Source organism: Liolophura sinensis, chromosome 1 (genome assembly GCF_032854445.1).
Source record: "Liolophura sinensis isolate JHLJ2023 chromosome 1, CUHK_Ljap_v2, whole genome shotgun sequence".
Classification (NCBI taxonomy): domain Eukaryota; kingdom Metazoa; phylum Mollusca; class Polyplacophora; order Chitonida; family Chitonidae; genus Liolophura; species Liolophura sinensis.
Window position 1 is genome coordinate 59,407,058 of NC_088295.1, and position 26,943 is coordinate 59,434,000.

General features: G+C 38.8%; 3 protein-coding genes across 3 annotated transcripts in view; 1 reads left to right on the top strand and 2 right to left on the bottom strand.

The window, feature by feature from the left end:
* The window catches only part of LOC135462742 (nuclear pore complex protein Nup205-like), a 36,797-nt gene extending 33,659 nt beyond the window's left edge, over positions 1-3,138 (bottom strand). The window contains exons 1-3 of the mRNA XM_064739979.1: positions 3,123-3,138; positions 1,007-1,149; positions 65-236 (exon numbers count right to left, since the gene is read on the bottom strand). Of these exons, the coding sequence (XP_064596049.1) occupies positions 65-236; positions 1,007-1,149; positions 3,123-3,138 (331 nt within the window). The remainder of the gene's footprint in view (positions 1-64; positions 237-1,006; positions 1,150-3,122) is intronic.
* Positions 3,139-4,322: 1,184 nt separating this feature from the next.
* LOC135461959 (ufm1-specific protease 1-like) lies at positions 4,323-7,219 on the top strand. The gene is made up of 5 exons (XM_064739264.1): positions 4,323-4,464; positions 4,942-5,157; positions 5,657-5,759; positions 6,444-6,514; positions 6,909-7,219. The coding sequence occupies exons 1-5, from the start codon at positions 4,342-4,344 to the stop codon at positions 7,050-7,052; spliced, it is 657 nt and encodes a 218-aa protein (XP_064595334.1). The 5' UTR covers positions 4,323-4,341; the 3' UTR covers positions 7,053-7,219.
* Positions 7,220-10,914: 3,695 nt separating this feature from the next.
* On the bottom strand, positions 10,915-26,940 carry LOC135480252 (aldehyde dehydrogenase family 16 member A1-like). The gene is made up of 14 exons (XM_064760041.1): positions 26,833-26,940; positions 25,107-25,209; positions 24,368-24,494; positions 23,755-23,933; positions 22,804-23,066; positions 20,764-20,916; positions 19,365-19,562; positions 18,684-18,785; positions 16,832-17,074; positions 15,657-15,814; positions 15,153-15,320; positions 13,320-13,524; positions 11,969-12,154; positions 10,915-11,249 (listed from the first exon to the last, which is right to left on the bottom strand). The coding sequence occupies exons 1-14, from the start codon at positions 26,938-26,940 to the stop codon at positions 10,950-10,952; spliced, it is 2,493 nt and encodes an 830-aa protein (XP_064616111.1). The 3' UTR covers positions 10,915-10,949.
* Positions 26,941-26,943: the final 3 nt, after the last annotated feature.

Sequence of the window (26,943 nt, forward strand, 5' to 3'; positions counted from 1 at the left end):
TCCCTTCTGGTCTCTGACTGCTTCAACCTCCCACCACCCCCCAAAAAACACCTTTTCCACTCACCAGCCATGAGCAGTTCTACCGCAGCGAGTTCATTGAGGTCAAGAAGGTCACTGAGTATGAGAGCCTCGTCAATGAACTGTTGTGAGAAGGTCTGCGTGGTCTGATCATCTCCCATAGGTAAACCTACTGATGAGGCCTTCTTCAGCAGCTCACGGTGATGGGTCGATTTGGCCTGGTGAGGACAGATGACAACAGGTACAAGACTGATATATTTACAGTGTACATATTGATTTACAGCTGTTTTCTCCCAGAAAGTTCTTTACTGTAATGGTTTAAACTTGCAGTCTTAACATCAAAGTACTTCTGAATATGGCAACACAGATGAGATAACATTTGGAGACTATGTTAAACAGATGTCTTGCATGAAGGGATTTAAGACTGACAGAGCTGCTGGAAATGTTAACATCAAAAAGATTAGATATCAAAAAAAGTCTTTCTTAGCCCAAAAATTTATTAAAAACACAGGCATTTTCTATCCATTAGAACTGTTTTAATATGATTAAATTCAAACAGGTTCTTAACTTAATAAAAGGCACAACTTTCATTAAAATTCCCTTTTCTACTGTCTATGATATAATACAATATATAACAAGTACTATGGACTTGTATATGATTTTTCTTGTGTGTTAGATGTTTTCTGGATCATCCATGTCTCAGCGCGCTGGCGCAGTGTAATGACCCAGGAGTCTCTCACCAATTCGGTCGCTGTGAGTTCAAGTCCAGCACATGCTGGTTTCCTTTCCGGCCATATGTGGGAAGGCCTGCCAGCAACCTGCGGATGGTCATGGGTTTTCACCGCGCACAGCTCGGTTTCCTCCCACCACAACGCTGGCCGCCGTCATATAAGTGAAATATTCTTGAGTCAAATAAATCAAATAAATAGATGTTTTCTTATATCATACACATGAAACCTAAATAAAGAATGCAAGAGAAAAGCCATACTGGATTCTGCAGCAGGGAGATGAAATCTGGTTTATGTCGCCGTAATGCCACACCCAAGTTGTGGGCAGAGTCTGGCTGCTTTCGAACGATAGCATTTTCTACAATTTCATTCAGCTCTCTAAATGGGCTCCAAACTTGGGCACCTGGGGACAAAAACATTAGGAAACAATTAAGTTCATAATACGGAGACAGCTAACACTGTATAACATCTATCTGAATATATTATCCGAATTCCTCAACCTTTTCCGCATACAGAAGAGCAACTTTCAGTGCAATCTAAACACATTCTTAAGTTGATTTTGGAGACAAAACTATATTGGTTAGATTGGTCAATTTCACGACTTCACAAAGTGCGTAATTTTATCAGTCTACACCAAAATGATGTCTTCAGAACAGGCTTGAATAAACACCTTGCAAACATGCGAAAAGTTTGAAGAATTACAGTTACATACATGAAATATTACCAGTATAAATGCAGAATAAAATAATGTTAATAATGGGGAACTCTAAGGCAATATAGTCTTTTGTTGTTTCTTTGACGTATTTTGTAACACGTTACACTTTTCTGTGTATGCTTCCTCAAAAAAATACAAGTGCACACAAACTGCAACACAACAACCGAAAACGATGTGTTTTTACCGCAATTTGGATTGATTTTGAGCAGCCTGTCAGCATCTCTGATTGATTCATTCATTGTTGTTTTATGTGTGGTGGATAGCTAAGTCAAAGGGGCTTCCGTGCCAAAGTTGCTAGCTTGCCAGTGCGGCGCAATGACTCTGTAGCCTCTCACCAATGTGGTTGCTACGAAGTCCAGCTCATGCTGGGTTCCTCTCCAGTTGTACATGGGAAGGTTTACCAACAACCTTCGAATGGTTGTGGGTTCCCTCAGGCCCATAAAAATGCTGGCCGCCGTTGTATAACAGAAATATTATTGACTACTACATAAAACACCGATGAAATAATTCACTTAGATAGGACTCAATTGTTCCACACTTCTATTCCAAAAAAATTGACATACCAGCTTTGCCTGTTTTCTTGTTATTTTGATACTTTTTGAGGCAAAAGGCATACATATCAATTTATTTGATTTATTTATTTATTTGATTGGTGTTTTGCATAGTACTCAAGAAAATTTCTAGGAACTACACCATGCTTTCAGGTTTATCACATTATCTGTTATAAGTGCTAATCAGATATTTCGGGACTAACATCTAGATTAGTCACACCTTTGAAGCATCATTCAGCATGGCAGAATCGCCGAGCGCTGGGGTTGGCTATTCTACTTTCGCTCAATGAAAATACTGGACATGATTCCAGGGTTATTAAGAACAAAACACATGGAATAACTATAATGTCAAATACAACTGTCACTGCTAAATGCTTATGGCACATATTAATAAGCAATGATGAATTCTGTAGCAATATTTGTCTGTCTGATAGTTGATGTAATTCTGCATATCAAACAGAGTTCTTAGTCAAGTCCCTTTCATTTTTTTAAAAAGCTGACAATAAAATGGTTTGATTTATCAGGTAAATTGATACAATATGTTTCGAACTGAAACCTGGCATTTTTCTTTTGGCCACAGAGGCGGATACCAACTTTGGTATTTTCATCTTATTCATGTTTTGAAACTGCCCAGTTAAATGGTCAAACATTACACTGCAGTCCTATGGCCAACGAACAGCAGTGGATTGTTTGACCTGGTGAACTAGCATCTAGTCCTGTAGACGTTTGGAAAAGATGTCTAACCTAAGCTTGTACCAGTCTGAAAGAGATTTATCGGTGGAATTAAAAGATTGAGGAAATATGTTGACATGGCACTACGATTGCCATAAAACGTCTATGATGAATCAGGTACACAATCAACAATGGGGTAATCTTCTAAAATTTACTTGGATATCAACACTGCCCTTACCACCATTGCGCAGTGGGCGTCGTTGTTGTAATAATGAACAAAAATTACTTGATTACTTCGGTGGTGTAAACATCAAACAACCCGCATCGCCTGCATTACTCCTATGCAGTGTTACAAGAAATTGTATTTACGAGTTTCTTATCCAAAAGAAACTTAAAAATATGAAGTTACACACCCCATTTTCAAGAATTTACTCTTACCCGAATTTAGCGCCATGCCGGCTTGCTTTGAAACTGGAAGTTAGTGAATGTTGTGTTCAATTTCCGAATCAGACAAAAACATGGTAACGGACTTTCCCTTTGAAATCGTTTTAACCATAGGGGTCGGTAAGTGGTAAGTCGCTGAAACTCACTAATATACTCAATCTTAATCATTTTTCGCGTAGTCTTAATAAAATATTGTTGTATGGGGCAGAATAGGTTAATATTTGTCTGAAAGCAGGAATACAATTGATTTTATAAATTCATACTTGCTTAGTTCACCCCTTTCTTCGAAAATTAAGAGAAACTCAACACAAATGTAAACAAAAATACATTACAAAATATGACCAGTAAAGATGAATTAGTTTATTCATACCATGATTTTTACACAATTTGTAGATCGAGGTCCGGATAATTCACAAGTTCTTGTTGTTATGAAACCCCGATTTGTTGTGGTTGCAAACGCACGTGGATGGGTAAATGTTGACAAGCTGGGGATCATCAAACTGTTTTAAGGTTGTGGACGTAATGTAATTAAGTACTTACTTCTGTGTATAGAAGTTTTGGCATTTGCGCTTTGACAAACGCAAGACTTCATATGTAGAGGAATGTGTAACCCCGCAACATACTACCACTGTAATGTTATCTACCTGTAATAATTCTATGTTTTGTAGGTACAGGTCATAAAATATTTGTATACATGCAGATATAATCAGTTATTCCAGTTAAACTTATGCTGCTGTTCTGTGATCAAGCATCTGTCTGAACGCAAAAAAGAAAAAGACAAAGTTTGTTGAATTGTATGTTGCTTCTCCATAAACACGCAGCCTCATAGAGCTAGTTGTAATAATGTGTTTGAATTAGACCTTGAGTGACCATAGTTGCTGTTGCATACTAGTATGATATGTTTTCAGCTAAAATGAAGTTGGACAATGTGCATAAGGCAGGTATGGTGACTAGTCACTGAGACGGTCAGACAGATATAAAATATTATAAATAATGCGGTGATCGAAAGTGTTGACATGACAGTTAACATTGTGTACAGATCACTATGTAGCTACATGTAATTATGTTATAATGCTTCCAAGGCCCAAAACCACACCTGTAAATGTGTTTGTAAAGGTATTTATGTATTTGCCTGCTTATATATATGTTTCTTATATTAATTTCTGTTTACTATCTTACAAGCAAGGACAGCTACACTTCAGTCTGATGAACCATGTCACCCCAATATTTGCTGAGCAATGTCCATGAAGGATTACCTAGTCCAGGCGATGTGGTCACTCTTGTGAAGGGATCATACCATTATTACCATTATGGGTGTGATGGCTTTGATGACAGGGTAAGTATAACAGTTTGTATTATATTTATTTTTATATGGCTTTGATGACAGGGAAAGTAGGCTATATTTATAGCTGTCAAACTGGATTTCTTTTATATAGAAGAATTGTGCAAACTGGAATCTCAGCCATTTTCACATAATCATAACCTTTACAGAGTTACATCTAAAGTAGCCCAAGATTGCTCTGACATTAAGTTTGGCAAAATTTTGCTTGGCCATGGATGGTCCCGAACCAACGTCAGAGCGCTTGTTGTGACCAGTCTTATGTTCATTGTAAATAAACTTACTTCCACCAATATGGCTGAAGGTCTGTACATTGCACTTTGAAAGTTCATTAGTAATACGCCAAAGGTCAGTAGTTTATTTGGGAGATTTGCTGTCCAAAAACATTTACCGTCATCAAATAAGAGAAAAATGCTTGAGTATGGCATGAAACAAGTATCATATAAGTAAAAATGTCTGTTTTAACTTCTACAGGGTTGGGGTTGTGGATATCGCACTTTACAGACATTGTGCTCATGGGTCAAAGGTCAAATGTCAGTCAAAGGCCAAGGACAGATTGCTGAGGTGCCAAGCTTACCAGAAATCCAGAAAACCTTAATGAAAATTGGAGACAAAGGGCAAGATTTTGTGGATTCCAAACAATGGATTGGAAGTGTAGAAGTGTGTCTATGTCTGGACACATTGTATGATGTAAGTAAGCAATAGATCCTGACAGCCATCATGGAAGGCAAATATTCTTTAGTACAACTAATTAAAATATTAATCTTGCACTCACTCTCATTATGTCGGGGTCTTAATTAGTGAAAATAAGCAGTTGATGATACTTGTGTATCTATCATTCATTGAGGGACATTTGTCTTCCACTAGTATGGTGAGATTGTGTTTATGTCATATCGTTGTACTTTGTCATTAACTACCAAAGGTTGGTGGGTTACCCCAATGCAATCCAGTTTCTTCAAATATATACATGAGTTATGAGATATTTGGTTTTCTCCAGTTTTATTCATATATAAATGGATCTCTACATGTATGTGTCAAAGCACATAGTGATAGTAAACATTTAAATTTTGGTGAACTGTGAGAATTGGTTACATTCATCAACTTGGTAATTTAAAATTGATTGAACTTTACGAATCAGTAATGTCATTTTTTGTCACATGAATGTAACAAATGTGTTTTCATTGTTCAGGTTCCCTCCAAAATCCTGCACATTACTTCAGGGGATGACCTGGCTTCTCATATTTCCACGTTAGTTAAACATTTTGACCAGATGGGTTCCCCAGTAATGATGGGTAAGGGTTCAATGTCAGTCATTTTACGACAGGGAGTTCCTACTTCAAACTGTTCTATTACTAAAGGTAGAATAAAATTCCAACTGTATTGTGGGATTTGTCAAAATGTTAGGCAACTATTTTTCATCACATTTACTGTAACATAGACATCTGAAAATAGCTTTACAAAAAGCAATTTAGAGTAGATGAACAATGGGAAAAATTTAAGAGCTGACCATTTTGTGAACTTGAGAAGTTCCTAAAAGAAAGAGGTGATGTCATTTGTCCCTCTGGAATAGTGTGAGACAGGTAATCCATAAATTAATGTCAACATGGGTTGCCTAACATTTTTCACAAGTCATGGTACAGTTGGAATATTTTTAGCATTAACAACAAAAGAGTTTGAGCTTGAAACTCCCCTATTCTTATGGTCTGTGTACTTTGCCTACTTCACAGCGGGTAAAATATGAATATGTATTAATAAATACCTGCATTATGAAACCATAGAAATTAAGATGTAACACTATATTGGTGTGTACACATGTAGCCGCCCTAAAAATGTTTTACAGATTTGTTGTCTGTCCTCTGAATCATAAAGAATTGGATCTCCACTTCTATTTTTACCCAGTACTTGGCATTAGATGGTTGAATTGACTGTTTATTGTTACTGCTCAATTACAATAAAAAGGTGTCTTTTTTTGACAGGAGGAAGCACGGATAATTCTTCCAAAGGCATTCTGGGTGTTTGTCAAGATCCAGCATCGCTGCTTGTTTTGGTAAGGGGAGACAACTGCGTTTTGACAACCAGTGCACATGCCATTCTCTGCAGTCAGTGGTATAATGAACGATTTCACTTACAGGATATTCAGTTTAGTTTTGTCACTGCCACAGTGCTGTGATAACAGGACAGCCTGACTCATCATTACAGTTCCATTGGCAGATGAGAGCATGGGTGTCAACATGTAGTGGGTACATTACACGTGGCTGCCTTACAACCCTATTATGACTGTCAGACTGGATTATCATTTTTCTTTTCATTTTTTGGGGAATAGAGAGAGAGGGGAATGTTACAACAGAGCGGATACCACTCAGAATTCGTGTCCCATATTTGCAGTCTACATGTATTCCTGCAGTTTGTTTACATTTATTTATTCATTCTTTCGTTAACAGGATCCCCATTTCTACGGACCACTCAAATCTGTGGAAACACTGTGCACAGAAAACTGGATCAAGTGGAGAACAGTAGACACTTTTAATGAAGACTCTTTTTATAATCTGTGTTTACCTCAGCTTAAGTCTGCTTCCTGCAGCTGATAATACTGTACAGGTGATCAACTACAGATTGTCCCCATCAGAGCAAACTCCTTGTGGAAGTTTCCGCCATCAAACTTCTTGTAAGACAACCCAGAAATGGCCTTACTTGAGCTGATGGCTGCTTTTTACTAACAATTCTCCAATGAGAATTGTGGATGAAAGTATCATAAAAAATTCCTGTACCTGAAGTATTTGAATACTGTGGTGGGCTTTATGAGGCATATGGACGGTATCTAGGAACTCTGATATCACATCATGTGATGAGGGTTGGGGTTTATGAGCCATATGGACAGTATCTAGGAACTCTGATGTCACATCATGTGATGAGGGTTGGGCTTTATGAGCCATATAGACGGTATCTAGGAACTCTGATGTCACATCAAGTGATGAGGGTTGGGCTTTATGAGCCATATGGACGGTATCTAGGAACTCTGATGTCACATCACGTGATGAGGGTTGGGCTTTATGAGCCATATGACGGTATCTAGGAACTCTGATGTCACATCACATGATGAGGGTTGGGCTTTATGAGCCATATGGACGGTATCTAGGAACTCTGATGTCACATCACGTGATGAGGGTTGGGCTTTATGAGCCATATGACGGTATCTAGGAACTCTGATGTCACATCACATGATGAGGGTTGGGCTTTATGAGCCATATGGACGGTATCTAGGAACTCTGATGTCACATCACGTGATGAGGGTTGGGCTTTATGAGGCATATGGACGGTATCTAGGAACTCTGATGTCACATCACGTGATGAGGGTTGGGCTTTATGAGCCATATGACGGTATCTAGGAACTCTGATGTCACATCACATGATGAGGGTTGGGCTTTATGAGCCATATGGACGGTATCTAGGAACTCTGATGTCACATCACGTGATGAGGGTTGGGCTTTATGAGCCATATGGACGGTATCTAGGAACTCTGATGTCACATCACGTGATGAGGGTTGGGCTTTATGAGCCATATGGACAGTATCTAGGAACTCTGATGTCACAGCACGTGATGAGGGTTGGGGTTTAATGTTGTACTTAACAATTTCTCAGTCATATGACAACGAAGAAGACCTTAGAGTGCATATAATGTGCCTCCTTGTTGCAGGACAGATTTCCACCACTCTTTTATCTAGTATCTTCACCGAGACGACTTACTAAAGGCAAGTAAGCTGCCCCGCCCTAGCCATTATACTGATATGGGTCAGTATCTCCAAAGTAGACACTCTACCAAGCTTTTGAGGCTGGTCATTAGGGTTGGAAAAACTTCCTGTGACGTCAAGAGTTCCTAAACTCTGATTTTATGGTCCATAAAGCTCACCTTAGAATTCAGATGTTTTGAACGCCTTTAACTCATTTAACAAAAATCGAAAAAAATATATGAAAGTATATTTATGAATAATTTAATTGGTGTATTTAGTGATGCCTACTTCGATTTTTAGAGGTATTTTACTTTGTCAAAATTTAAAAACTCAATGCTTAGTTTTTGGTACTGAAAGTTGAAATTTTGTCTGAAGATAAAATTGACAAGAGGTACAAGCTTTTAATTTATAAAACCCCAAAATAAGAGATCGTGTTTCAATTTTGACGTAAGTGAGAAATGTCTGCGGAATTGGCCCTTGGTGAGATTTGATGGTTGGCCTCTGTACACTCCCCAGTTTCCTCCCTTCAGAAATATAGAAGCAGAGTGGGCTGTGGGAGGTGTGTCAGATAGATGGTGAGATTTGATGGTTCCTCTGTACACTCCCCAGTTTCCTCCATCCATAAATATAGATGAAGCAGAGTTGGCTGTAGGTGTGTCAGATAGATGGTGAGATTTGATGGTTTCTTCTGGACACTCCCCAGGTTCCTCCATCCATAAATATAGATGGTGAAGCAGAGTTGGCTGTAGGTGTGTCAGATAGATGGTGAAATTTGATGGTTTCCTCTGTACACTCCCCGGCTTCCTCCATCCATAAATATAGATGGTGAAGCAGAGTTGGCTGTAGGTGTGTCAGATAGATGGTGAAATTTGATGGTTTCCTCTGTACACTCCCCGGCTTCCTCAAGCAGAGTTGGCTGTAGGTGTGTCAGATAAATGGTGAGATTTGATGGTTTCGTCTATACGCTCCGCAGTTTCCTCCATCCATAAATATAGATGGTGAAGCCAAGTGGGCTGCAGGAGGTTTGTCAGATAGACGGTGAGATTCGATTTTTTCTTCTGTACACTCCCCAGTTTCCTCCATCCATAAATATAGATGGTGAAGCAGAGTAGGCTGTAGGAGGTTTGTTAGATAGCTGGTTTGATGGTTTCCTCCATGCACTAAACAGTTATGTAACCCATAAACCTGGCATAAAGGTGAAGTACATGTATAGAATAAACAAAAATCGATAACTAAATATAGATCATGATCCCAAGCGCAACATTATTAATTAAATTATTTCGTTTATTCATCAATGAACAATTACATTTATATGCATGGCATATCAACTTTTCTCAGCAAAATAACAGGATTAGTAGCAAATTTTTAGCATTTCTTTAACAATCATGATTTTTTACATTTAAATTCTGATCCAATATCTGTTAAGTATATTTCTCATATCCACTGATTGCTGTAAATTATTTCATGTAATATCAGGCAGTTGTAAAATACATGTGAGTAGGGGTGGTGGTGGTGGGGTTGGGGGAGGTGGGGGGGGTACATGGAAAAGTATGTATTTATACAGAATACATAAAAGTAACAATACCACTACACTTGTAGTCAAAATATGATCAAGGAATAAAACGAAAGTCATTCAAGTAAAACATTATTTTGTGGCAGGAATATATGTACAACATACATGTATATATACCTGCTCTGAACTGGTAAAAAACTGATTCCTTTTCAATATAAAAGCCACACCTTTCTGGGTTTTTTATATTATGTTTAGCCACAGAATTCCGCTACCTGTAAGACACAATATACTATAACTTGATTATATATGTACTATAATGACCTGGAATAAAGGTGTACATCACTTTTTATTCTTTTTACCTCAGATCAAATGATGTAGAATCCATTTTGTAAATTACTGACAAAACATTTAAAACGGATTTAATACTGATGATTCAAAAACAAACACTTATGCAAAAACAATTCAATAAACTCGTCACAAGTAAAATTACTACTTTTTCAAAAAAAAAAAAACAAAGAGAAAACGAGACCAGTCCATCCCTGAAATTTTTCTTGGTGTGTACAGACAATTAGTATAACTGTAACAAGGCACTTTGTTGAGAATATGCATATTTTCACAGTTTTAAGTGTTATTTTGTGAGGTAAGTGCACTTTTTCCTTCGTTACCTGCATTAGCAGTTATGATAGAAATCTAAGACATGCAGGTAGGGAACACCTGACAAAAGCCCTGACCAATAAGCAAAATGTTAAATAAGAAACCTACATGTACATAACTAGCTATACTGTGCATGTCAACTTATCTGAGCACTCTCCCTAACCTTACTTGCTAAGCATACATAGTCCAGAATACAAGTATTCAGATGTGAAAGTAGGAATTTGAATATAATTTGTACATTTCAGAAAATCTGGCAGCCCTCTGATTTAATATCTGACCATTAAATAATGTTTCAAATTCTGGGTTATGGTATTTTATGTCAAATATGGCTTTGTGACACTGTGTTGTCCTTGTACTTTTTTCAAAAGTTTTGGTTTAAAATTGGTTTTTGCATTATTTCAGTCACATCCCAGTGCGCCTCACTGCAAAGCCCTATTAAAACAATACTTCTGTTCAATGTGTTTGATTCTGGCAGTAAATTGTTGAGAAATTCTACTTGTAAAACAATCAATCATGTAGCAGAGCACCATCACTGTCAATGGACACAAAAAAAATGAAAATAAAAAATTCAGCCTTGAATAATGTGTTCAGTTGGCAAAAATGTCCCCCATCGGGATCCAGATATTTTTGACCTGTGTGGAATGATAGAGAAACTCCTCCCCTTGACCTTGCTCACTGTCTGACCAATCGCGAGACAGACCATAGTTAACCCAAGTCCGTTTAACATTCTCTGCGGACGTGTACTCCACAAAGTGTGACCCCTCAGCTGACCCAAAGTACCACATGGCCTGCACGTCCTGGTGTTCCGTCAGGTATTTGGTTAGGTGATCTCGGTCCCCTGTGATGATGTTGACTACACCTCCTGGAACATCTGACGTGTCAAAGACCTACAACACAGGAAAAAAAAAGTCACAAAGGAAATCCAAGTTTCATTGTGGACAAACTCAGAAAGACCTGATTTTGCATTTACACGGACTCTGTCAGTGGAAAGAAATGAAGGACATATTTTAAGGGCAAAGATCTCCATAAACAGTGCATGGTATTGTACAGTTCCTACGCTCCACTTCGTGAAAACTGAACAGTGCTACATGGTATTGCACAGTTCCTATGCTTAAACTGAACAGTGCTGCACAGTTCCTTCTATGTGTTTTGTGAAATATGCACAGCACTGTACAGTTCCTACTCTGTACTTTGTGGAAAATGCAGTGTGAAGTGCGGGGTACTGTAAGTTTCTACTATGTACTTTGTGGAAAATGCAGTGTGAAGTTCACAGTACTGTACAGTTTCTACTTGCAGAAAAATAATTCTGCCTAACTGTTGGATCTAGGCAGAAACCAGAGTGACATAAAAGTGTAGCGATATACTGTATGTAGTGTCTAACTTGATTTCATGAAGACGGATACAGAATAGTTCCTACACAGTACTGTTATGACTGTATTGCAGTTGAATGCATGTAGAACTGTTTGGTTGAATGTGGCTGCTGTGCTGGTTTAAAGGTAGAAATCAACACTGTACTGTTCAGCATTGTGTAGAAGCTGCCCAACAATGGACAATAAATGCTTCACTGTGTACTATGCACACAAGAACACTAATATCATCTGATTACCTGATAGAAATCGAGGGCTGACAGAGGGTGCTTCTCGCTAGGTACGATCACCACGCAGTTGCCCCGGATTACAGCAGGTGCAAACAGGGACACGAAGCCCAATAAGGGGAAGTCATCAGGGCAGGCAATTCCAATCACACCCACGGGCTCATGGATCTTCACAGTGGCCCCATATAAAGTGGTTTCCTGGGAAAAATTAGATACCTCAACATATACATGGAAATTAAACATATGAAGACTTAAGTTGACCAAGTCTTTAAGTCAGTTATTAATCCAACATTTTTAAAATTTATGTTCAAATTCATTTAATTGGAGGGTTTCAAGAGAACTGCAGAGAAAGGGATACTAATTTTGGTTTGTCATGCTTTACTCTTTTTGTGCAATAATTGCTCCGAATATAGTCCACTTTTCATATCATTTTGTGTTCAGGTTCATTTTATTTAACCTTATATCAAGTTCAAAAACCAGATGAATCTCTCCATACGTTTTTGTATTTATTTATTTATTTGATTGGTGTTTTACGCCGTACTCAAGAATATTTCACTTATAAGACAGCGGCCAGCATTATAGTGGGAGGAAACCGGGCTGAGCCTGGGGGAAACCCACAACCATCTGCAGGTTGCTGCAGACTTTCCACTTACGGTGGGCGAGGAAGCCAGCATGAGCTGGATTTGAAATCACAGCGACATAAGCTTCGGTATATTTAACGATTTCCTTGAATTTGATTGGACATTGGTTTTTGTGGAAGAATAGCTACAATTATTGTCTATTTAAGTATAACTTTAGTAAGCAGATTCAAATCGTCACCCCTAAGATAAAGTCTGAAAAACACTTTGATCCATGCATAAATCTTGCATATTTAGAATGGGACACAAATTTTTTTCTTCTACATTTTGGGTAACACATACTCTGACAAGAAGTCCAATATTGGATGACACAACAGTATGAGCTGGAACTTCACATATATTTATAAGAAATCTTAAAATGTAAATCTTCAACATTTTCAACCTCTAAAGCACTTTTCCCAGTGGAATTTAAGCATACATTTATTATGAAAATGAAAGAAAAAATGATTTGTTTGAGTCACTAAAGACACAAGCTTTGTAAAACTGTGCAAATTATTTCTCAACATCCCACAGTTCTCTCAGAAGAGCTGTGTTTCAAAATATCGCCTGCAGAGGAAAAGGTTGAAGAATTAGGGTAAGTACAAAGGTCAAATTTGTCAAAATGGAGATGAAATGTTGTTTAAGGTCTTGGAGGGAAGTCAGATAAACATAAGCAAACTGCTATATATGTACATGCATACAAAGGAAGCAGCTAGAAGTGACAGCGTCAATGTTAACAGATATACCTGCACAGATCCTCCATATTTGTCGCAGTACGCTCCCCAGTAAAACAGCCTCTGAATGGCCAGGTCTACCTCCTTCAAACCTTCCGCCTTTTCCTTTCCCGTCATTTCCGAGAGACGTGTCCCAAATTCGTCACGACGGGCTTCCAGGTTCTCAGCCAGGTAATAAACAATCTGAGCTCGGTTGTGAGCTGCCCGTTTACCCCAGCTGTGGGAAAAAGGGGGAAATTAAACCCTGATAGCAACATGATACTTAACACCTTGCCAACCAGCATATTGTTTTACCCCATCTCTTTTTATATACTGAGTCCCACAAGATGATAATCAGTAATTAATTAATAATTAGTATTTTTTTTAGCTGTCCAGTCTTAGGATTAAACCCAGACCTCCTGTCAACAAAACAAACATCAAAAATCAGCCTTACGCATATAAACGAGATGGCACAACCCAGATTTCTTCACTGTGGGACGGCCGATACAAAACGTTGGTTACAAGATCCAACATTATGCCATCATAATCTTATGGTAATGTGACTTTATCTCTTTACTGCCCTTTAAGGTGAATAGGTGAACATGGGTGGGTATGTACAATAACTTATACTTTTATTACCTAAAACACAGTATTTAGTTCAGTCAATATTTAACGCAACTTAGTAAATTAAAGTCATCTTTAACTGGTCTTTGATTTTCAACTTTGTATATACCCATCCAACTAAAAATATGCTGATTAGCCCGTGAATGCCTTAAAATTATGACATCATACACAAGAGGAAGCCATCTTAATAACCTGACTTTCAAATTTCAAGTTCCCATATTCAGGAAATTTCACGTATTTTATACCAATCTTTGTGAAACTGAAACTTAATATGGATTCAAGACTAGTTTCATATCAAAAAACTTCCACTTCAAATCTGCATAAAATACAATTACACTCAACAAAAATATAAACACATGAAGCAATTTTATATTGTTTTCTCTCAGTATTAAAAAAAGTGTTAACAATTTGGTTAAGTATTCATGATCAATTGTAGCTTCAATTTTCACCAGATTTTCACAAGCTAGGGGTATAACCCAGGAGCTATGGCAGCTTGAAAACACAGGGGTCAGTGATCACTGAGTGCTGTGAACTCACCACTCTGTTGTCATGCTGCCATCTGTTAAATTAACATGTTATTTAATACTGTGAGAAAACAATATAAAACTGCCTAAAAAATAGGTATATATTTTTGTTGAGTATAGAAATGACCTACAGTGTAAACATTGGTCGTTACAAAAATCAGAGGTATAAATTGACACATGCTTTTGTTTGTCCCATGTATGACCCATTTCGAGCCTGAATACTAGCAGGCTGGAATCTGCAATCTGGCTTATTCTCGCTTGTGATTCTTTTCAAGACGATACACATACATCTGTAAACAACAGATCATGGTTGCAATTTCATCTACATGAGAATGCCCTTGTGGTTCTAAAATTTAATCCGAACTCAAAAACATTCTGCTTTCAAACCGATGTCTTGGCGGATAACTCAGCCTCAAGGTCACACCAATTTCACTGGACCTGCAACTTTAAAACTTAAAAATCATTTAATTCATGGAAAATGTAGACTATCTGTATAGGTTGAAGACATATTTACATGATCGGAAAACCTTGACAAACAGGAAAATCACATAAAATATCCAGATCAGACAAAATAAAAATGTGGATTTTCACATTTGTTTTTATTCTGTTTTTGATGCTTTAGTGTCCACTAAATATAAATTATAACTGTTTCCACCTAATTCTTAGCGTGGCCTCTCACCTGATCATTTATGCATTAGGAAAGAATGTCCATGCTTACCCTGGGGCAGCTTTGTGGGCCACTTCCACAGCATTCCTTACATCCTTCCTGTTACCCTCTCCAACGTGGGCCAGCACTTTCCCCTTTGGGCTGGTGATTGCTCGGGCATACTGGGCATCAGGACGCTTCTGCGCGCCTCCGTAGTAAAACTTGTATGTTCTGTCAACACTGTCAAAGAAAAGAAAACAAAAAGTGTTATAAACTCAAAGCTTTGCAGTGTTTTCTTTTTTTCCCCCATTTAGAAAACAATCTCAAAAGCATCTCAAGTTCAGATGCAACTAAAAGTTTTTTAATCCTGACATTTATAGGTTGAGATACTGTTCCAGTCTGTCAACTGGCTGGCCTTAAAATAGATTATTTTCTTCTAGATTTTTGTTGATACAAAATGAAAAAAAAAAAAAAAAAGAAAAGAAAAAACCCTGGATGGCCTCAAAACAACAGCTTCTATTTTCAGATTTTTGCTTTGATATGAAAAAAAACACAAAAAAAAAACACATGGCTCACCTGGGTGCCTTCACTCCATCAATCATCCTGTCGGCATCTTTGCTCTCTCCCAAACTGGGGCGAGCTGGTAAGGTAGACCCAAACGTTTTCAGGTTGACGTCCCCTACTTTAGGCCTGGGACGTTCCTCCCAGCTAGGCCGAACATACTCAAACAAACCCTACCCAGGACAAAATACTGACATTATGTTTTCTGATATAGGAAGTACAAGTATATATCTGAAGAAAAAAAGTGTGGCACATTTACATCTGCTAATTTAATGTTAAAAAAATTGATTTTACAACATCACTGGTAACTGGATATATATACCCTAAATGACTTAAAATTTTGCCAATAAAAGTAAATATTTAGTACCAAATAAATGTCACAAACTATTTTTTTTTTTTGGACCTGAAATTTACAATTTTCCAGCACAATATCATCCCATGTTCCAAAAAAAGTTCCTGTCATTTAGGGTATATGAAGTTATAACAGAGCAGCTATATACATCAGTTGATTATATTAAATGCTACATGTCACATAAAACTTATACTGTTTTTGGACTAGAAGACATACTCTAGAATCATACCAATGAGATAAATGCATCTCGGCTTAAACACAAACATTTGCCATTTGACTCTATGCACAAAGTTTTGATTTATTTATTTATTTGATTGATGTTTTACGCCATATTAAGGTATATTTCACTTAAACCACTGCGGACAGCAATATGGTGAGATGAAAGTAGGCAGGAAACCCACAACCATTCGCAGATTGTTCTCAGACCTTCCCATATTCGGCCGAAGAGGAAGCCAGCATGTGCTGAACTCACAGTGGCTGCATTGGTGAAGGCTCCTGGGTCATTGCATCACGCTATCCACCTCCGCCACTGAGGGCCACACAGCCCCCTTCCCCACCCCCACCCCCGCCCATTCCCATCCCTCCCATGTCAGTTGTGCACTCTAGAATTGACGTCTAGAAGATGCCTTTCAATGTACTGAAAAATATTGGAAAATTAATATTGAAATATTTTTCAATATTAACATAAACCTTGCGAGGCTGTTTCATTTTACTTTTCACATCATCATTTTTCAATCCTTTCAAAAACTGTAAAAAAAAAAAGGTTTAACGATAGCACAATATTATATATGAGTAATTAAATATGCATCATAAATTTGAAGTGCGATGAAGGAGTCACCTCTTTTCCGCCATCTCTACCATAACCGCTCTGTCTGTACCCGCCAAACCCGCTTGCTGCGTCAAACAGATTGTGAGAGTTGATCCAGATCGTGCCAGCCTTGACACTGATGGCCACCTCCATGGCTAAGCTGATGTTCTCTGTCCAAACGCTACCAGCCAGTCCGTACATTGAATTATTGGCTATGCTAATTGCCTCTTTAGCTGTGCGAAATGGCAGGACAACAAGTACTGGTCCGAATATCTAAATAAAAATAATATACATGTATGATACAATTGATTATAAGTTGAAAAATAAAATGCAGTCAAATTTAGTACAATTTTTCACGCGAGAGAACCTTCCAAATGCCTTAATTTCTAAAACTATACACACTTAACTTGCTAGTGCACTGTCAGTTTGTGATGTTGTCATATCTAATTTGTATATGTAAAAACCCTTCACTGCGATTTCTGGCTCCTCAGCAATTAGGGCTCGCCAGGACTCCCATAAACCAAAATTACGGGAATCTGCTTGGATTTCCTGAGAATGTCACAAAAATAATTTTCCAAATGACCAATTGTTCTCATATTTCCAGTTCATAACTATGTCTTCTCTGGACATGTGGACGCATGACCATAAACATTGCCAATGCACATTTTGTTCAATTTTTATTACCTGTTATTTTGAATGGGCATTGTTGGTCACCATGATGACTTTCAAACCAGGTGAGGAACAGAGATCAAAATAAATTGTGAAAAGGTCAAGATTTTGAAATGAGGCCCCCAGCTGTTTGTTTTATTCTCCATTGCAATCAAATTCTTATAGATTTATCATAAACTAACTGACAAATAATGAAATACAGTGATATTTAAATCACCCAGAATCCCCCAAACTGTTCAGTTTTATATACCATGTATTAAAACTTTTAACTGGAGAAATTGCAAACTTTGATGCACTAGATTTGACCTACATTCTGGTGGATTTCCCCAAAGCTAACCTACCGGAATCACTTTGATTCTGGTAAAGAATTATGAAAATAACGGCCTGACAATACACTGTACACCCACCAAAGAGTGCAGTCAGTCGGATGAACGATCAGTTGTGAAGAAAATCAAAGGACGGACGGACGGACACACAGGCAGGCAGAAAGACAAACAGATGCTTTCCTCTATAGAAGGGAAAGGTGTTACAGTGTTAAACCAAAATGCCAAGTGATTTTCTGGCGTAATGGTAGGGCGTCCGCCTCAAAGTCGGGAGACCCTGGATCAAACCTGGTCAGGTCATACGGAAGATTTTAAAAATGGTACATGTTGCTGCATTGCTTGGCGCTCAGCACTGAGAGGTTAGGGCAAGGAAACAGGATTGGTTAAAAATTGTTAAATATGACACTAAACCCCAAGCATACACACATACATATTAAAATGTCAAGTTTACAATTTTTACATCACAGAACAGTTCTATTGCACAAATAGGAGTTAAGCCATAATCACATGGTTCGTACACTTCAAAGAGTTCAATATTTTCAACTTTTTCAGGCCAAAAAAATTCACATTTTACAGGGTACTTATAATGTATATATATTGTAAAGTTATACATGCTTGAAGGAATGTCAAATGACTGTAATTCACAGAATGTCTGCACATACATACTATACACACTAGCTCATCTTGATTCCGTAGTCTCAATTTCAAAACTTTTCCTGGTTTAACAAAAACAAAACCCTGATTTTCCAGGCATTTCAATTCGGTTTGGAAAAGTATAAATTTCAGGTTTTTCAAGTTTTTCAAGGCCCTGTACAAACCATGCAATGAATCTTTCATTTTTTTTCTGTTGCTAGATATACATTGTATAGGTACTCTGTTTGTGAGATTACCTCTTCTACCACCACCCTGGACACGGTCTGCACCCTGGAGATGATTGTTGGGGGATAATAACAACCTTTACCCACGGGGATACACGCAGTAGCTTGGTAAACCTGCAACCAAACCAGTCTGGATCAAGTTGGTGTTTTAAGAGTTATGACAAACCTGAAGTATCTCGATCCCCTCCACACAAAGTTGACAAACATCATGGCATCCGATAAACAAGAAATTTTGTCCACACAAAACCACACACATTGACATCGTGTCAACACAACTACGTGACTTCCCATGTGCCTGACAAACATCATGCACGTCTATTACCTGTACACATCAGTTAAATAAAGTCAAAAAATGTGAACAGATTTCAACCAATAAAAACTGCACAAATTCTCCGCTGTTAATTAAACTTTAGCGAGTTTGAACTGCAACTTTTACACACCTTTTACAGAAATAATGACACATTTAATACAGAGAAGAACAAAAGAGTACACCACTTGGACACATTCTCTTCCAGGCACACGATGTTAGAAATAGCAAAGATATTTCTGTGTGACATAAAGGCTTTCACAAATGGAGAAAATAGAATTTTCAAGGTCTCGATCGAGTAAGAAAATTACATACAGTACAAAGCCACTGACTGACTTCAGATAATTAGAAAGAATGGTACGTAATTTAGCACATAATTTGCACACCTCGGCCCCGTCTGACTTTGCATGACTGACGTACTCCTCGATGGAGCTCCTCTGTGATTGATCCACGATGGCACCCATGTCCATAGTCTTATCCAAACTGTTTCCCACACGAAAATGAGTCAGCCTCTCTTTGAGTTTATCCAGTAGTTTGTCGTAAATAGGTTCTTGGACTAGAAGTTTTGATCCAGCACTGCAAACCTAAAAATTGTTTGATAACAATTATTGAAGAGCCCATTACGATTTGGGTACAATCTTTACGAGAGTCAAGAAGGTTATCTTACTGCCTGTTTTCTTCTGTTGATGTTGTTGTTTATAAAACAAAATCATGAAAATCAGAAAAAAAAAAACAAAAAAAAAAAAACAGAAAAAAAACCCCGTTTTAATTTCTTTTTCTTTTTTGTCTGCTTGCAGCAGCTTTTAACGAAAAATTTTCATATTTACTTCAATACAACTATACTGCTACACTCTGAAAACTCAATTTTTATTCCATTCAGGCAAAAGTAGTTTAGACAAATGTAACATTTGTGAGTGGTCAGTTTGATCAAGGCTCAGCTTTCACATAACACTGATCTGATTTAGCAAACTAAATGTTATTTGTATGGCCCACTGCCTCGATGACCCTGGTTGAAGCTGATTACATTCACCACCTCCACCTCAACCTCCCTCCCCCCCACCTCCCCAATGCCGACCTGACCCTCGTTGAAGCTGATTGCATTCACCCCCTCCACCCCCCCCCCCCCCCCCCACACCCCCTCCTCAATGCTGACCTGACCCTGGTTGAAGCAGATCGCATTCACCGCCTCCAAACCCCCACCCCCCTTCATCAATGCCTACCTGACCCTGGTTGAAGCTGATTGCATTCACCACCTCCCCCCCACCTCCTCAATGCCTACCTGACCCTCGTTGAAGCTGATTGCATTTACCACCTCCACCTCCCCCCCACCTCCTCAATGCCCACCTGACCCTCGTTGAAGCTGATTGCATTCACCACCTCCACTTCCTCCCCTTTCCTCAATGCCTACCTGACCCTCGTTGAAGCTGATTGCATTCACCACCTCCACCTCCCCCCACCAATGCCTACCTGACCCTCGTTGAAGCTGATTGCATTCACCACTTCCACCTCCTCCCTTTTCCTCAATGCCTACCTGACCCTTGTTGAAGCTGATTGCATTACCACCTTCAAACTCTCCCCTTTCCTTAATGCCTGCCTGACCCTGGTTGAAGCTGATTGCATTCACCACCTCCACCTCCACCTACCTCCCCCTCCTCAATGCCTACCTGACCCTCGTTGAAGCTGATTGCATTACCACCTCCACCCAACACACCATCCCCTCAATGCCTACCTGACCCTCGTTGATGCTGACTGCATTCACCTCCACCCCACCCGCTCAATCCTTACCTGACCTTGGTTAAACCAGATCGCATCCACCACCCCCTCCACGGTACTGTCCAAATCAGCTGACTCAAAAACTATGACTGGAGATTTGCCCCCCAACTCCAGGGATAACTTCTTCCCACTCCCTGCTGTGGCCTGTCTGAGGAGCTTCCCTACCTGCAGCAAACGGGTAACAGTTAGATTATATCTTTTATACCAGAGCTCGGACTAATATAATTATTATATATCAGTTGCAGACCAGAAGGAGCAGTACAATGGCCATTTAGTTAATAGATTTGTTGAGTGATCTACTGCAATAATCAAATAACATTTTTCTTTTTCACTTTCATAAATTAACTAAGAATATATTTGTCTGAATGTTTGCATTTTTTACCTCCCTTTACCTGGTACCTCACAAATCTTACTCCAAACATTCATGCTCATTGGTCAGGGAATAAAGAAAGCATTAGACCATTCAACCAGCAAAGGCCCAACAATAAAACATAATGACTAACATTAATGGAATCTTCCAGGAAAATACAGGTGGCTCGAACTGCTTGGTGTCTTTTTGGAAACCTTTCGTTTCCAACCAATTCCAATATATCAAACCATTTTACTTTGCTATTTCAATATAAAGAAACAACACATCAAGCTGGGTCCAGAGAAATGTCTGCTGAATAATTTGTTTAAAATTCTCAAAATTATTTGAAATTTCACATGTTAGTGAGTATGGGGTGTTTTACATGATATCAAAGACTGTCTTAGCTATATAACTGTCTTAGCTATACCACTACCTTAGCTATATCGCTGTCTTAGCTATATTGCTGTCTTAGCTATATTGCTGTCTTAGCTATATCCCTGCCTCAGCCATATCGCTGTCTCAGCCGTATCGCTGTCTCAGCCATATCGCTGTCTCAGCCATATCGCTGCCTCAGCCGTATCGCTGCCTCAGCCGTATCGCTGCCTCAGCCGTATCGCTGTTTCAGCCATATCGCTGCCTCAGCCATATCGCTGCCTCAGCCGTATCGCTGTTTCAGCCATATTGCTACCTCAGCCGTATCGCTGCCTCAGCCGTATCGCTGCCTCAGCCATATCGCTGCCTCAGCCGTATCGCTGCCTGAGCTATATCGCTGCCTCCACTATATCGCTGTCTCAGCCGTATCGCTGCCTCAGCCATATCGCTGCCTCAGCCGTATCGCTGCCTCAGCCGTATCGCTGTGTCAGCCATATGGCTGCCTCAGCCATATCGCTGCCTCAGCTATATCGCTGCCTTAGCTATATCACTGTCTCAGCTATATCACTGTCTTAACTACATCGCTGTCTCAGCTATATCGCTGTCTTAGCTATATCGCTGTCTCAGCTATATCTCTGTCTTAGCTATATCACTGTCTCAGCTATATCCCTGCCTTAGCTATATCACTGTCTCAGCTGTATCACTGTCTCAGCTGTATCACTGTCTCAGCTATATCACTGTCTCAGCTATATCACTGTCTCAGCTATATTACTGTCTCAGCTGTATCACTGTCTTAGCTGTGTTAGTCCAATTTGCTGTCGACTTAACCAACAGAGTTTGCTTTGAACTAGTGAGCCTTGTAAACATGTCAGAAATCACAAAATACGCATATCTTACTCTTCAGGGTCAAATGGCCTCAAATCATTTTCTTTTGTCAAATGTTGGTTCTAAACTATTATAGAGAGAACACCATACTGAATTTCCGAAATACTCTTCTCGAGATAGTTATTTCAGTATTGGAAATTCAATATACATATATATACCCTTGTATTCCCTGATAATAATGGCACAGCAGGCTATGTACTATAATATGCAAGGTATTTCAACAAAAGTTTGGTACACATATGTAAAAACTGCACTTTGAGAAGAACAGAAAGGTCTCTAAATGATTCTTTATATGCCAATACCTAAGGTTTTCCGATAGGAAAGTGATCAAACTTCAAAAAATCTTAAATGGGCCTATAAGATGGAGGCGTCAATCAGCATCAAGCAAAATTTGTCACTTTAAAAATGCTAAACTTACGATGACATATCGTATATTGTTCTCTTACCTCTGTTGACCCAGTAAAAGCTACCTTGTCCACGTCAGGATGTGTGGCCAAGCTACTACCAAATTTCCCATTGCCAGTGACAACGTTGAAGACTCCTGCTGGAAGCCCCGCCTCCGCACAGATCTCAGCCAATAAGAGGGCAGAGAGGCGAGTGTATGTTGCTGGTTTTAGTACGACAGTGTTTCCCATGGCTAAGGCAGGGCAGATCTTCCATGTTAACAGCATGAGGGGAAAGTTCCATGGTACTATGGCACCAACAACACCTACAGCAAAGATGACAACATTATTCAAGCCATGTGATGAATCATGTTCAACTGCAACATTAAGTGCTTTTGGTCAGGTAAACTAACTTAGGTTCACAGCAAGTTTATTTCACAACATTAACCATGAAGTATTCAATAATTTCGATTGAAAGTAAGTTTAGTTAGCAAGTCTTAAAAAGCCATTTGATTCTACTGAAACTTCATCTTCTGAAATAGGAATATGCTAATTCCTCAACCTTTTCACATATGAAAGAGCAACTTTCGGTGCAATTGATGCACATTTTATGTAACTAGATTTTGGAGACAAAATTACATTAGTAGGATTGATCACTTTCAGCGCTTCACAAAAAGTATAAGTTCAGTAGTTTACACACCATAATGCTTTCCAAATATGTTTCAATTAACACGTTACAAACATGCGAAATGGTTGAAGAACTACAGTAATAACAAAGCCTGACAAAACTAAGTCAATTTGATAACTTTGAAAAGTTTAATTTCCAATTCGTATCAAATGCTTTATTCAATTATTCAGCTGACTATATTGGAAATCTATTTTTTTTGTAATGCGAAAACATCTGAAACATAAATATTAAATTTATATTATTACAGACAAATGCTGCTGCTGTTTAGGAATACTAATATATTACAGGTACAGGTATTAATTACTTTGTAATAAATAAATAAATACCAAGCGATTTCCATCCCTTCATTTCTGTGTCAGCCAGTTGTGCCCAGCCAGCATGATGGTAAAAATGGCGGATGACCGTGGGTATATCACAGTCTCGCGTTTCCCGGATAGTTTTCCCGTTGTCGATACATTCCACAACACTAACGAGTCGCTGGTGCTTTTGCAGGTGACGAGCAATACTGACAAGCACAGGAAATAATTATGAAGTAAAATGACATGTCAATATAATATGGACCCAAATCAAGACATTTTTGGAGTCTAATTTTAATTTCTCCTTTTTCTTTCTGTGGGCTGAATCAGACGCAGCCTTAAATTAGGACGTCAGTACGAATCACCACCACAAGGTGTGGTAGTTGCCAAGATTCGTCCATCCATAAACCCAATTATAAACGCTTGTAGAGGTGCAGTGGGTATCAATGGGCATGCTGCACGGGACATGAGAGTGTAGGCAATAGATCAGAATTATTTCTAAGAAGAAGATTATTAAAAAATGTAACAAAAACACTCACATTTTTAAAACTCTTTCCAACATAATGATATCAAGGCCTACAAAATAAAATGCTCACTTTTCCTACGTTTATACACAAATTGATAAATGGTCCAGTGTCATTACCTGTACAGATGTCTAGCTCGGACATGAGGAGGGGTTTTACTCCAGCTCTCGTAAGCATTCCTTGCAGACTTCACTGCTAACTCCACATCTTCATCTTCTCCCTGAATTGTGGATGTTAAGACCTCACCTGTAAACAAATGTTCGTAAGGGTTATTTCCAATATCAATTCTCATTTAATTCCTGCACATTTCATCTTTTTTTTCCAATTATAGAATGACTGTATTACAGAACTCACTTACAGAAGAAATTACTGTCAATAATATGATTCACATTTATTGTTTGAATTCATTTATTTATTCGATCAGGGTTTCCTGGTGTACTCAAGAATATTTCACTTGTTGAATGGCAGCCAGCTTTACGGTGGGAGAAAAATGGGCAGAGCCCTGGGGAAACCAATCGCCATCCACAGGTTGCTTCCATAACTTCTCGGCGCAAAATGGACTTGACTCACAGCAACTGCATTTGGTGAGAGGCTCCTCAAACATCTTGAAATCTGCACTGACATTCATTGCTTTAATTTATGCCATTAATAACCAGCATCTATGCAAGAACTGGAAAACATCTGCAGGTTGCAGACAGACCTTTCCATGTACGACCAGATAGGAAGCCAGCATAAGCTGGACTTGAACTCATAGCGACCGCACTGGTGAAAGGCTCCTGGGTCATTATGCTGCGCTAGTTTGTTAACCAACTGAGCCACCCACTAAACCGTACTAAATGTGATCAAAGTATATCCAACCTGTTGCAGGGTTTTTTGTCTCGTATATTTTTCGTCCATCTGGCTTCACCCATTTGCCATCAATAAAATGTCCAAAACTTCTTCCATGATCATCCAGCCAAGCCTACAACAGAATTTAAAATGATGCATATATAGACAAATATATTTGTAAGTTATACATGTGCAACAATATGTAATATGTAACTGTCTTTTTTTTTTATTGATTGATTGGTAGGTGTTTATAACACTATACATTCATGAAGTGTTCACTTATATGATGGCAATCAGGTTAACGGATAGAGGAAACTGGATTGCCCAGAGTAAAGGGCCAGCACTGCTGCCGTGTGACATCAGCCCAGCCGAACATTAGCCGGTCAGCCATATTGGAGTCTTGTTAACATACTTGCTGATATAGCCACAGGACTCCAATATGGCTGCCAAATGTACAGTACATGTACCAGATCATGCATCCCCTTTCAAGGCTTTATGTATGTCTGGTGAACAGATGCAGGAATACAAGAGTCAAGACAGAGATTTCTCACTGTTTTGGAACTAAAGACAAATGCACCATCCATCAGATTATTTTACAGATAAAAGTGTTGATTTATTTATTTATTTGATTGGTGTTTTGCATCATAGTCAAAAATATTTCACTTATACAACAGTGACTGGTATTGTGGTTGAGGAAACGAAGGGAAACACATGACCATCTGCAGGTTGCTGGGAGACCGAAAGTGTTGATGGTCAAAGCACTGACTCATTTATGGCACATCTTACTAATGCAAAGAAAGCTACAAATGTCCTGTTATCAACATCCATTTTCATCTATTTATTTATTAAATTGGAGTTTCACACGGTATGAAATACTTTAGAATATTTCACTGATAATATTTTTATGATATGATGCAAATTAAGGCGATCTTACAAATTAACTGTGACTTTATAATAAACCTGTTACATGGTATTTGTACCTGAGCCTTACTACCTAGCTCTATGAGGCTATGTTTGTGTACAAATAAAAATAGCCCCAGCCAAACAGCTCTCTGTAGCTGTACTACACGTACCTTATCAACTAGCCCCAGGTGGCTACTTCATCTCCTCTCTTTATACTGGGCTGGCGGAGCATCATAGTCACATTGGCAACCAATGGCAAACCATACAACGATTGATGTCATGTCCGATAAGCCCTTTCTAAACAAAACTGGTGTAAACTTTAGCTCTTACCTCTCAGCTTACTCGCACGCACAACATCCCAGGTACACCAGTTTTGCACTTTAGCCATTGTTTAGAAAGGACTTATCGGACATGGCGTGAGTCGGTATATGGTTTATCATTTGTTGCCTCCGTGGCTACGATACTCCGCCAGCCCAGTATAAAGAGAGGAGATGAAGTACCCATCTGGGGCTACATATCAACAAGAATGCACGCTGATGCACAGTGTCAGTGGGCACTGACAGTTTGCGAACAAGTTACAAACAACGTGGACCACACTGGAGACAGTGGAGACTGCATCATTATTAAACATTAGATCATTTGGACACTCTGCCAGCCCAGTGTAAAGAGAGGAGTTGAAATAGCCACATGTGACAACATGCTTCACGGCTACAGCTAAGTTTCCGTTACAGCTGAGAGGGAACACACATCTACCAGATAGCAGCGTATCGTTCTTGAACAAACATCTACCCAAATCATTTTGTTTCATTTGTGACATTTTACGCCACATGTTAACGTTCGTCACACAGCTTACTTGTGCAACATTATCAGCCTCCGGAGCCGGACCGTAATTCATGCTATTAAATATTTCTCGAATGCTGTTGCCGTCTTTCTCCACTTGAACATTTGTGCTGGCTGCCATTTT